The sequence below is a fragment of the Berghia stephanieae genome, chromosome 2, assembly GCF_034508935.2.
Source record: "Berghia stephanieae isolate SIO BIC M18660-M18661 chromosome 2, UCSD_Bste_1.3, whole genome shotgun sequence".
NCBI lineage: Eukaryota > Metazoa > Mollusca > Gastropoda > Nudibranchia > Aeolidiidae > Berghia > Berghia stephanieae.
In genome coordinates, this window is record NC_088361.1 from 115,159,674 (window position 1) to 115,173,311 (window position 13,638).

The 13,638-nt window shown below is 33.3% G+C and overlaps 1 protein-coding gene across 1 annotated transcript in view; it reads right to left on the reverse strand.

The window, feature by feature from the left end:
- Positions 1-5,685: 5,685 nt before the first annotated feature.
- The window catches only part of LOC144966317 (putative tRNA(His) guanylyltransferase), a 19,952-nt gene continuing 11,999 nt past the window's right edge, over positions 5,686-13,638 (reverse strand). The window contains exons 2-7 of the mRNA XM_078902565.1: positions 10,967-12,189; positions 10,435-10,611; positions 9,250-9,419; positions 8,569-8,657; positions 7,457-7,564; positions 5,686-6,665 (exon numbers count right to left, since the gene is read on the reverse strand). Of these exons, the coding sequence (XP_078758691.1) occupies positions 6,483-6,665; positions 7,457-7,564; positions 8,569-8,657; positions 9,250-9,419; positions 10,435-10,611; positions 10,967-11,535 (1,296 nt within the window). The 5' untranslated portion in view covers positions 11,536-12,189 and the 3' untranslated portion in view covers positions 5,686-6,482. The remainder of the gene's footprint in view (positions 6,666-7,456; positions 7,565-8,568; positions 8,658-9,249; positions 9,420-10,434; positions 10,612-10,966; positions 12,190-13,638) is intronic.

A 13,638-nucleotide genomic window follows, 5' to 3' on the forward strand; every position in this document is an offset into this window, starting at 1 on the left:
ACAAAACGACTTGTTTTATTTTCATTTAACAGGGTTGAACTTTCCCAATTTTGGAAATCCGGACCGAACATATCTCTTTAATTAGGTTGCTGTGCTGGGCAAGGTCTGATTGGTCGTAAAAATATTCCACCTTTAATCATCAATGGATATATTTTATTGTTCTACACATTTTGATTGAGTTGTAAACAGTTGTTTTGTTTTAATGGCAATTTGTGCATATTGTTTTAGCATTGATTATTCCCCTATTCCCTCATTCCAGTTTCTTCCTTTCTGTAAATAAAATATCATATTTATAATAGAATAGATTACATGATGTCTTTGCATGGAGTAGATGCTAGCTATTTTCTTTCTTTCTTTCTTTTTTTTTTTTTCTTTTCAAAATGTTAATTGATTTTAAAGTTTATTTTATTATTTTTTTTTTATTTTATATTTTGAAACATAACATTGTGCCTTGTAGTCTTCGATCAAGGATTTACCAGGAAGACTTTTAAGTAGAACTGGATATACCATAATTTGCCTCTAGCTACAGGTACAAAATAAATGGAAAAGGGGAATAGAATTAATTGTCAATGAGTTTGATTCATTTACTGGAGTTAAATGGATTCATGTTTACTTTTTTTTTCTCAGTTCATTTCACTCCCATTTAAATTATAAAATTAAACCGGTTTGACATGAAGATGCTTTACTACAACGCAGAAAAAGGTTGTGTGCTTGTTTGTATATTACGAGTATGTTAATGATAAATCCATCACATTCTAAACTTGTACTTGTACAGCACCCAAGTACTATTGTAGTTTGTGATTCTAATTAAGAATCTCCAATACTCGAGTGTGAACACTTAATTTTTTAAAAAAATTATCATTCTGCAACATCTCAGATTTTGGAATTGGATAGTATTTTCATTTATAACTGAAGTTGTTTCAGTTTTTTTTTCTCTCCCAGGGTCAGAACCTTTTTTTCTTCTCCTTTTAAATAGTTTCTCTCCCTCTTCTTCCAGTTTGGTTTGCTGAAACCTCCTGTCCATCATCTTTGTCTTTGAGAGAATCGTTTTTTAATACATATATATGACTAGACAGAACTTCCGGATTGATCTCACTAGTCACACTCCTATAGCGGGCAGGGAGGTACATACTGTGTCTTCTATCCCCTTATATCTGTTATCCAACATGCTTTCTGTCTTTGTCTCGGAATGAGATTACTTGGTTTTGTCCTGGCACTGGCCGGAATCCTAGCTGGGATGGAAACAGTCAAATGCATAGTTATTGTTTTGGGAGATGATATTTTTTTCCTTGTAAATCATCTCTCTGTTATGTTTTATTATTTTTATTTTGAATGTATAATGTAAGCATTTGAGTGTGTTCCTCTTTGTTGGATTTTGTGCTTGTGTCTGGATGAGACTTGTAGGTGATTTCAAACTAAGTACAATGGTGGTATGCTCTTGGAATCTACATCTGATCCCTATTTGTTCTCAATTCCCCTTTGTATTACTTTTTCTTGGGTGCTTTAATTGTAATTCTAGAACTTTTTACTATCCCATTTTCTTCCTTTTTACTGGCGCTGATATAACCTAAATGTGTTGCAAGCGCCGTAAAACCCTTAAAAACAAACAAAACATCACTAGTCACACAGATAGATTGCTTTTGGGATTTGATTTTCTCCCGTTTCAACTAGTCTCCATTCTTGCTTTTCCTCAGGATTCACCCCCCCCCCCCCCCCCAATATCCCGTTCATGACCGAGGTCACGTGTTTCAAGTAACTCCTAAAATTGAGTGTTGAGCCCAGAAGATGTATTTTTTATTTGATTTAAATGCTGTATTTAATATATTGGAAAAGTATGGAAATGAGAGAGGCAGAATGGATTCAAGCCATGTGGAATTGGCATTGACCTTAATTTTTGGAGATCCTGTGAGCTTGTCGGTTTCGAGGTCTGCATTAATTTTTAATTTTAAAAAAATTAATCCATAAAGTGATTTTTCTCAAGTGGATAAGTTATTGCAACTTATATTTAATATGGGTGAACTGTTCCCCACTCCCCTCTCCTTATTACCTTTTAAAATGAACAAAGTTGATTTGATATTTACTACTTATCTTGTATGTGAAAGTTACAAATGATGATTATCACCCTTCATTGTTGAAGGAACAGTCTTTAGTTTTAGATCTTTAACTTTAACATGGATTGTGACTTTGTTGATTGAGATGTTTTAACTATATCACCGAGGTACACACCATAATAGTTTGGGTTGTGCAATAATAACAATATTATTATATTAGAGTGTTTAGGAAATTTGTATCAAATTTGGTTTATTTTAATTACGTTAAGACATACCATGCAGCAAACTGATCTGACACGTTTTTAGATTTGACAATGAATTGAATTGCTAAATTGGCAGTCATTTGATTGATGGAATATTTAAAACAGGAAATATCCCCATAATGTGTATATATTATTTAGAAAATATAATACTCCGTTCATTCCATTTTTTTTTTTTTTAATTAAAAAAAAAAGTTGTAATCAAACGTACAGATATTTGTCAGATCATTTTGTCATATCCGGTATTATCATGGATTTTGCACTCATATAGAAACACTTTCATCAATACACAATTTATCTTTCACATATTTAACAAAAATAAATGGAATTTGTCTTTGTTTCAACATCACATTATTTATATTTAGTTCATGTATTTTACACTTAGTTCGTTTTAGCTACCATATATAATAAGCCCACCTCTACGCCACCATATAAAACATTATTTATCATTAAATGCCATAAAACAATAAATTATTACATGCCAAAATATACCTTTTTTTTCCCTCGTTTTCTTTTTTTTTGTGTGACTCATTCTCAGCTTAGTGAGGGAGGATATTGTTTTTGTTGGGGTATCCTGGACCAGACCCATATATGTCAAAACCTTTGATGTGTCATCTATCTCCCTATGCTATATCCTATACATCTGTTTTCCCATTCCATATCGCTTTATGTCCTCCAATTTGGTTGCTGGGTGGGGTTCCTGGCCTCCCATAGTGGGCAGGGTGGCACTTACTGTGTCTTCTATTCCCTTGTATCTTTTCCAATTTTCTTTGTCTTTATCTTGAAATAAGATTACTTGGTTTTGTCCTGGTCCTTGACTGGGAGGAAAACAGTCAAATGCATATTTTGGGAGATGATATTTTTTTTTCCTTGTATATCATCTGTTATATATTGTTATTTTGAATGTGCAATGTATGCATTTGAGTATATTTCTCATAGTCATAGTTGGATCTTGTTTCCCAGTGAGAGTTTTAGGTTATCTCTTAGTACATTGGTGGTATGCTCTTGGAATCTATATATCTGATCCCTATTTGTTGCCAGCTCCCATTTGTCTTACCTTTTCTTGGGTGCTTGAATTGTAATTCTAATTCTAGACTTTGACTATCCCATTTTCTTCCTTTTTACTGGCGCTGATAAAACCGAAATGTATTGCAAGCATGTAAAACTCTTAAAAACAAACCAATTTGGTTCAGCATGAAATGTGCAGGAGTGGGGCCTTTTGGCCTCCAATGGTGGACGAGGAGAATGTTGTGACTATACCGTTGTACCCGGTTTCCTTTCTGTCCTTGTCCTGGAGTGAGATCACTTGGTTTTGTCCTGTCCTTGGCTGAGGGGGAACAGTCAAATATATATATATATATATATATATATATATATATATATATATATTATATATATATATATATATATATATATATATATATATATATAATTTTTGGGAGATGATATTTGTTTTTGTAAATCATCTCTCTGTTTTGTGCGCAGATACTGATAGTTTTTTTGTTTTGAATATAATTATTTGTAAAACATTTGAGTGTATTCCTCTTAGTGGATCCTGTACTTGTGTTTGGACAGGACTTTTAGGTGATCTCAAACTAAGCACATTGATAATTTGCTCATGAGATCTACATCTGTTCTTGTTTGATGTGTCGCATGCGCCTTAAAACCATTAATAACAAACAAGCTCGGGTGCTTTTAATTGTAAATCTAGATTTTTAAAAACTATTCAATCTTCTTCGTTTTTACTGGTGTTGAAATGACCCAAAGTATTGCAAGTGCCATAAAACAGACCTGCTTAGTACTACGAAAAATTTGTAGAATTACGACTTTTTGGCTTTATCTACAGCACTGCATACACATCTTTGACTCGTGTGTAAAAGGAACTATCATGAGGGCAAATTATTATTTTGCAATGCTATCTATAGTGACTTTTTCTACCCTTGGAACTACGAATTTTTGAAATTTCAATTAGGCAGCTCTGCATAAAAACATTAACCACAAACTGGGATGATCTTCGTATATTTTGCTGAGGGGAAACTTGTCAAATGCATTTTACAAATATCATCTGTATAGTGCAGTTTTGGAAACTACATCTAAACCCTGTTTAAGCAATCCCCTTAGTCTTACTTTTTCTCAAGTCCTTTTAATTTTAAATCTATAATTTTTTGACTATCCAATTTTTTTCCTTCTTACTGGCACTGAAATGACCCAAATGTGTCGCAAGCGCTGTAAATCAAAAACATCTCTCTTCTCTCCCGCTAAAACCCTTTAGTGTCAAGCTGTAGTAAAAAATATTGAACACAGTAAAACTTCGTTATTCCACAATGGTGGGACCTTGACAATGTTGAAGATATAATGAAAAATAATACTCCGCACACAAAACGAGGATGGCATTTAGCATAGTGATGGAGGCAGTAAAGTGATGTTTGACTTTAGTTGAAAAAAAAAGACTCTCATTTTCCTTGTTTCTTTAAAAATTTATTCAGAAATATATCTATTTTAGAAATGTCAAATCTTGACACAAAACACTTTGATTTGCATAATGTAGAAACATAATACCTTACAATACTTTTTTTTTTCACAATAACAATCTAGTGCACATATCCATCCACTTAACCTTTGCACAACGCTTGTCCTTCATCCAAACATAATAACAGTATTATGTTATTTATTCAAGTACAAACACATATAAAAAACACCATCTTAGGTACATGACTAAATTAAATTATTAATTGCCCCTGGAGATTCAATGCGTAATTCACAAAACAAAACTCATTTGTGATGTTATTTTATCATCATTAAAAAAAAAAAAAAATGTTCTTCAAAATTTGTATTTATTCATTATTTTTATTATTATCATCACCATCATCTTGACCGATAATTGAAATATACAGCTTAAGAAATTTGTAAAAAAAAAGCCAGGATTTTTTTTAATTTTTAAAAATTTAAATAATCACTGGGCCTGGAGGAAGATGATGCTCTGAACCACAGAGTCTCACTGATATTCCCCCCCCCCCCCCCCCCCCCTCTCCATCAAGTTGGTTTGGCAAGGCATGGTTTCCTCAAACTTATTTGCATGTCCCGAGGAGTTTGAGGAAAACTTGCTGGAGTGTAGTAATAATAATAATAATCATAATAGCAATAATAGTAATAATAATAATAATAATAATAATCATAATAATAATAATAATAATAATAATAATAATAATCATAATAATAATAATAGTAATTAATAATAATATAATAATATAAATAATAATAATAATAAATAATAATAATAATAATAATAATAATAAATAATAATAATAATATAATAATAATAATAATAATAATAATAATAATAATAATAATAATAATAGCAATAATAATAATAATAATATTAATAATAATAATTTTAATAAACAATAACACCCAAAAAACACCTTTTAAAATAATAAGAATACAACTATCAATTGTGAACACAAAAGGTCAGTTCTGATCACATCAATATTGAAGAAAAAGGTCATTACATTTTCATTACAACCAATCCAGTAAGTCAAATTTGTAGAGGCGGCTACAATCTTTGCTTATAAATCAACTGCCCTTGCATGAAGATGGCTCTTCTACATGTCACTCTACTTTTTACAGTGATTACATTTCAACAAACTATGGTCCCAAAAGCTACAATTTCAATATCATTAAAAATTTTCTCAGAAAAAAACCCTAACTTTATACAAAAAATGTTATATATATATATATATATATATGACATACAGAATATTTTCCATCCTGGACTCTTTGACGCTAATACATAGGAATGTTCCTCACAAAACTGACTCGCTCATTTAATCCGCGCAGGGCCTGCGGGCACTTGCGGAGATGCAAGAGATCTCCATCTGTTCCTGTCAGCTGCTGTTTGTGGAACCACCTCCAGGGATATTCTTCTCTCCTTTAGGTCTCTCTCCTCAATACGTTTCCAGGTCTCCTTGAGTAAACCTCCCTTCTCTCTTTCCTTGGGTTGTCCAATGCAGAGCCTTATTTATCCAAACTTCTTTCCTATAATATCACAATCCAAGAGGACACTATAAGGCATTTTTCAAAACTTCACGGTCCCAAATGCCAAATTATTTCCAAATATTCTCAGCAAAAACTTGATAGAAAAAAATGTAATGAATGACACATAGAACATTTTTCACACTGGTCTCTTGGATGTTAATACATAGGGATGTTCCTCCCAAAATTGCTTTCCTATAATATCACAATGCAAGACAACACTAGAAGGTTTTTGATTTTTCCCTTTGCTCTTCTGCGGTCCGCCTGTAAATCCCACAGAATTCTTGACTTGGGCATCCACATCATTGGCAAACTCCACATCCTATGTACCAAAAAATTAAAAAAAAAAGAAAAAAGAGAAAGGAAAAACAAAATAAGATATGAGATAAAAAAAATAAAACATATACACATACAGTGCAGAATGTGTCTAATTTTATAATATTTATTAATGTGTGTGCGTGCGTTTGTGTGTTTGCATGTGCACACATGTGTGTGTGTATTTAGGTCTGTATGTGTCAAGTTTAGAACTTGTGACATTAATCATATTTCTTTATGCTCATATTTAATTTTGCATTGAGGTTTAAAACATGTGAAACACAACATATAAGCAATAGAGCTTTTTCCCCCCAGCAAATCACAAAGAAATGGAACAATCTGCAAAAAAACAGTAGCAGCACCAAGTCATAAAAATTCCTGGCTGTTCCACATACGACATGGAGCAGTGCTTGTCACCAGCATGATGAGACATAGTGTGTAGGTCTAGGATGGCCATAGCCATTCGAGCACCAGGCTGGGTTGCCATTTAGTCACTCATATCCAGGCAGGCTGTTCAGGACGCCCGTATGCAGCTCATCATCTGGGATAGTCTTGTGATGGTCTACCGGACTTAACATCCTTGCCCCTGTGATATAGCTTTAGCAACCTCACCAATGACAAGGCAGTGATCCATTAGGTAATAATGATAATAATAATAATAATAATAATAATAATAATAATAATAATAATAATAAGAAGAAGAAGAAGAAGAAGAAGAAGAAGAAAAAGAAGAAGAAGAAGAAGAAGAATGTAACCATGTCATTCAATGATATTAATAGTGTGATGATTAAAAATTACCCGGGGTCGGATGAGAACTGTTCCCTTTCTATACAGCTCTGGCAAACTGTTGTAGTTGGTGTTGAATTCAGAGAAGAGGATTTCATTCTTATCACTAGATAATGTACCCTGACAAGGAAAAAAAAAAAGAGAAATTTAATTTATAAAGATATAATAGTTAATAAAAATGATTTGTGATGTTTTCTGCAAAAGACTGTTATACACTTTAGCATTAATATTTGGCTCAGATTTTTGGCCAGTCTTAGATAAAAATTATGTCATTAAGAATGTCATCCGTGCTTACCAAATTTGCATGATAAATCATGGTTTAAAATTTATGTTAAAAGTGCTTATTAAAAAAAAATATATTAATATCTGCATTTCTCTTTCAAAACAATTAAATCAATGATTTAGAAACTTGCAATTTCTCAACCGTAAAATGACATCATAAACAATCTTATATTTTAATCAGTGAACATGCACATAACCACAGTTGTAAAAATGTTTTGTAGTATCAGTAAAAATTAGAAAGTCGATGGCAAAATTTTTTTTTTAAATGGCCAAAATAACATCTTTTTTTCTCCTCAATTATTCGACATAAACCCTCTCCAATTTATTTCTTCATGCATAAATTGAGACAGCACTAATTGTTGACCCTGTTTATAAAGATTACTAAGACAAAGATCTTGAATGTAAACTTATTATATATTGTTTGTTTTTTTCTTCATGAGTCACATTTTATACTAAAGTATTTGGAGAAGGTACTACGGTGAGAATGGATGAAATGGAAGAGTTTAAATTATTATCGAATGTTAAAACATACATCGATCTCCCTTATATCTGAGTTTAAGTGTAAAAACTTTAAGGTAAGAATTTTTCAAAATAAAAAATAAAAACTTTAAATGAAAGTGCATACATAAAAAATATCAGAGAAATACCTTGGCAATAAGAGAAAACAAAACAAAACAAAACAAGCATATAGATTTATTTAAACCCAATTCTCGCAGTATCACTGTTTCAGGTTCGAATTACAGCAATGCAATCTACTAATAAATTGTCAAGAGGTCTACGATATCTGAGTATTAAACCATTTAGAATTGTCCATGCAATAGTTCAATAAACATATTAATCACCTTTAATTTTTCTTGAGCACTTGAAGGTGTAAGCCCTTTTTCCTGTACAAGTTTCCAAAAGCACGTATTGTACAGATTGTTGATGTGACCTAAATTTTAAAAAAGAGATAACAAAATCATTGAAACTTTTGTATCCTATATAATAAGATAAGATAAGATATACTTTTATCAATATTATATAATATAACCTAAAAATAAATTCTCAACTAAAAACTGAACGCTGCAGGGATTATTGGATCAAAACAAAATCCCTGTTACATCCAACTTCCACCAAACAAACATAAATTTTGCAATTTCAGGATCAGAACAATCTTGTCAATGCAGAAAATAAATATTGTTAACTACATCAGTAAGACATGATTGGTTTATGACTTTGTTTTTCATATGGCTTTAACAGCATAGGGCTGTTTGAAGCATTCTTTTAGTCTAAGCTAAAAAACTCAAAATCATAGGTTTACTTAAAAAAACAAAACTGTTAACCTTTTTTTTTTTACTTTTCATTTTTACTGAAAGTTAAAGTGCAGAATAGAGACCTTTGTCTAGATTATCTGAAAATCATTTGTTGTTCATCTTATTCCTGACAAATGCCAAAGCTACCCCCACCCCCCCTAAAAAAAAAACGAAAACAAAACGGAATTAGCAGTATGCAAAAAGAAAAGATGATAAAAACATCTGACTTACAGTCTGCCTGTCGCCAGCTCAGATAATCCTTGATGTTATCGTCAGATGGATACAATACCACTCTGGCATCAAAAGAAGGCGGGTACTGGAGCTCTTGTGTGTTGAAGAATCGACTCCAAAATAATGTGAATGACGAGGAGAACAAGCTTACAACATTGGTCATTATTTTGCTGTGAAGTACAGAAATGAAATAGTACAAATGACAGGTCAACATATTCCGTTCTTGATGAATTCCAATTGTAATTATAAAAACTAAATAAACCAAACCATTAATCTGCTGAAATGGAAGCTTCAAGTTGTGGTTTTGGGGAAAATGTTTGACACTGTAAATTTCTGAGAAATTCCCAAAATCCCGGAATTCCGCGGAAGATTATCATCACTGAGCAATAGTAGTAGTAATGGTGGCATATGCAGGGGAACTATCAACTCCCTCAACCGGCAAGACCTGCCAAGAAATTCTCATTCGCCGGCATTTCCGGCGTACACCGGCAAACTTTGACCCATGACGCAAATAGTGAGTAAAGAAAGATAACATGTGAATATAATGCCATAACGAACAAAAAAAAAAAAATGGAGATGGGAAAACAGACTGAAAAGAAAAGAATAGAGATACACTCGATTAAAGGATTCGTTCATTCAAATACTGGCAGATTTTCTGAACTAAATATCCATCTAAAAGCAATGCAAATGTAAAGCTGAGTCCATATGGAAGACAGTTCCTTGTAACGACCAACCAACGTCAGATTTTGGATAAGCCAGCAATTAAAAACCATCCACACTTCAAGCAACAAGAATACTATTTAAATCGTCACATTCTAAAGGATTTACTTAACTTATGAAAATGAATACATTATATCAGATCCATGATATATATATATATGGGAGGCGAAGTGGCCGCGTGGTTAAGGCATTGCACTGTGATCCGGATTCGAGCCCCGCTTCAGGCACTTTTGTTTTTTTCCTTGAGCAAGATTATTAACCCCCAATTTTCTCACTTGGACAACATGGGTGATTCCTGTTGACATCAGACATCTTGTTTGATGAGTTATCTATATTCCTTCGTGGAATGCCAAGGTGACGATATCTTATGATATCGTGGTGCAAAAGGCATAATTTTTTTAAATTCAATATATAGATGGTTTAGAGAACTATATCTTTTAAGGAAAGAAAAAAAATCATGCTCACCTTGCTCTTCTATTATACAATTTACAATTTTTATGGAAGACAAAACTGTACTCATCACTCTGCCCGTATGCCAATACAACTTCATTAAATTCTGACATGACATTTTGAGCAGCTCTGGTCATGAGGCCAAGACCTCTTTCATCATTTGGCTTCATGTAGTGGTGGCTGTCAGTAAATCTGGTTATGGGCGACAAGACAATAAGACGAATGATACTAAATTTAATGATGACAAATAAAATACAAAGCAGTTAAGCCAGAGACATTCAAACTTTTATAGTAGTAGTAGTAGTAGTAGTAGTAGTAGTAGTAGTAGTAGTAGTAGTAGTAGTAGTAGTAGTAGTAGTAGTGGTAGTAGTAGTAGTAGTAGTAGTAGTAATAGTAGTAACGACAGTAATAGTAATAATGAAAATGTGATGAAAAAAGGTGCATTACTTACAGAAGAGAGAGAGAGAGAGAGAGAGAGAGAGAGAGAGAGAGAGAGAGAGAGAGAGAGAGAGAGAGAGAGAGAGAGAGAGAGAGAGAGAGATCATACTTGTGAAATGCTTTCCCATCTATTCTGACGACCAACCAACAATTAGGCAGACACGGATCGTCGGTCTCAAATTGCTTGACGTATTCAAACTTGCTCTTGGCCATTGTTGTGGAGGTGTGGATAGCACGAATTGGAAAGATGCTATGGCGGCAGAGGTAGATTGGGCTATAACACACGAGTGGTGACGACGATAATGATGATGATTGTGGTGGTGATGCTAAAGTTGATCGTGTCAAGAGATGCTCTGGAAATGGGTTGGGATTTCTTCCCCTACAACTGAATCTTGACAAAAAAGAACAAGACCCCTTTCGGTAACTAGTAACTTGCGGTAGGCTGGTGGTGACCCCTTCAACTATCCAACTTCGGCGGTTCTGATTATTGTGGTATTGCTCTAGAATAGAGTATTTACTGGCGTCATGGTGGCTATTAAGACTGAAAATTCCAGTGGTCAGATTTGACTTACATTTACATGGAAACCCGGATAAACAGCAAAAGGAAGCTGGTAAGGGTTTAGTGAATCGATTTAATGTCCTGAAATACAAACGTGATTTGTTTGTGAATAATGTCATGAACAGAATGCGTCAGCGGCGTTGAATAATCCAGTTAGGTCTGTCGTATAACTGTATAACGTCACGACTGCCAGGATCCCAGATAGTTTTATCTGATGTTATTATAACACTTTGTGCAACCGGTAATTCAACTATTATTACTTAACACTTGAAAAAACGATATAAATACTTTTAAAATCCGGGTTTAACAAGCAGCAACAGAAAAATTTCAAGATGATAATATCATGATGTGCAAGTATATTCTATATGAGTCAGAAGTTCAAATAAGATCCTTATGTCTGTTCACACAAACTCTTATTGCTATCATAAGTTAACTGATATTCAATTCTGGGTACCAAGGTTCCTATCATACCGGGTTATAAATTATAACCATGCAACGAGTTCGATCAAACAGATATGGTTATTACCGAGCTGCAATTTAGTGCGTTGTTATTGTTCTTCGGTGTATACAGCCGGTAAGGTATACGCACAATTAGATCCTATCACAGAAATTCCACAGTTTGCAAGGAACAAGGCCGGGTAGCCCTGGTGCTAAAGGTGATATCTTGGCATCTGGTCTGGCATTGACATTAGGACACGGGTTGCTTTAGTGTCCGTTCGTTGCTTACCTCCAGCAGTATGGGTCGATTTGATACTATTCTTCATTCACGTTGTCTGTTGAAATTGAAAACAACACTTATTAAGATAGGTGACAAAGAATTCACAACATGTGAAGTTTACATCAAAGAAAGATTATTGATACCCATAATTAGCTTTATTGAAAGCAATCAACAAATAATAATAACAAGAACAACATCAACAACAAACAATAACAATAATAATAATAATAATAATAATAATAATAATAATAATAAATATATAAATTATATATATGTATATATCTATATATATATACACACACACACACACACACACACACAAACACACATATTATAATCCTAAGCTGTTGGCCAAAAAGCTCATATTTCGCCAGCCGGATATAAAGTACCAACACACAAAATTATGTGTAACCTTAAACGTTGATAGTCTGTTTCATACAATGTAGAGATAACTTCTCATAAAATGGTTGGCTAAAAACAATAACAAAGAGGGGACGCTTAATCTTTTGTGAATTCGTTGTGTTGCAAGTCAATATGAAAGAATTATATATTTTCTTCTCAACATTACTCATGAATAAACCAGCAATCCGCGTCCTGAACAAATTAACCAGTAGATTTTTGACCAATCAAAACATGGAATTTGTGACACACCTTCACACGTGCTCGGACAAACATGGTTGCTTGTTTATAAACAATAACGTGAATGAAACTGACCTCTCTCTGATCATTGTTATTGTTTTCATACCATAAATTGGTGACTAGTTATCGCACGATTTTCTCGATCATGTTATTAACGTTTAAGTTTACACACATAGTTTTCTGTGTTTGTTCCATTGTTCGAGCTGTAGAACAGTGTGTATATTACTTAGTGACACACCGATTTTAAAGCCTGTGTAGTTTGCTATGTTTACCAATCACTGCCACTGTTTACATTATGACGATTGTCCGAGAGGCGTGGTTATCTAGGCGTCTTTTAACTGTCGTACTCTGGAAAGACTCGTATTCAAACATTTGGCTAGAAAACTCTCCCTTCAAATATCGAGCAATATGAATGACCCTCATCTTTTGCAAAATCTCTCAAACAATAGACCTCCCTGTTTAAAAGGGTTTTACATGACTCTATACACAAGCACGGACGCGCTTATATCATTACATTGATCTACGTGGTCTGGTCTTATTCTTGGCTTGGGAAAGCAATACATGTACCTACTAACCCTATGGAAATATAAATTGATATGTATAATAAAATGCCAGGTCTTATCGTGAATCATCAAAACCGCCGTTCGTTGTAATCATTTTATTTTATATTTTAAAATTTGGGTCAGAAAACTCGTATTTCTCAAATAAATCGATTGATTAAAATGGCCCTCATCATGTCAAAAACCCTCAAAGCTGACCTTGAACTTGAAGTCTGAGGTTCGAGGGTTTTTGACAAGATGAGGGTCATTTTAATCAATTGATATTTCAAAGACGAGTTCTCTTACCAAAATTGATAAAATGTGTT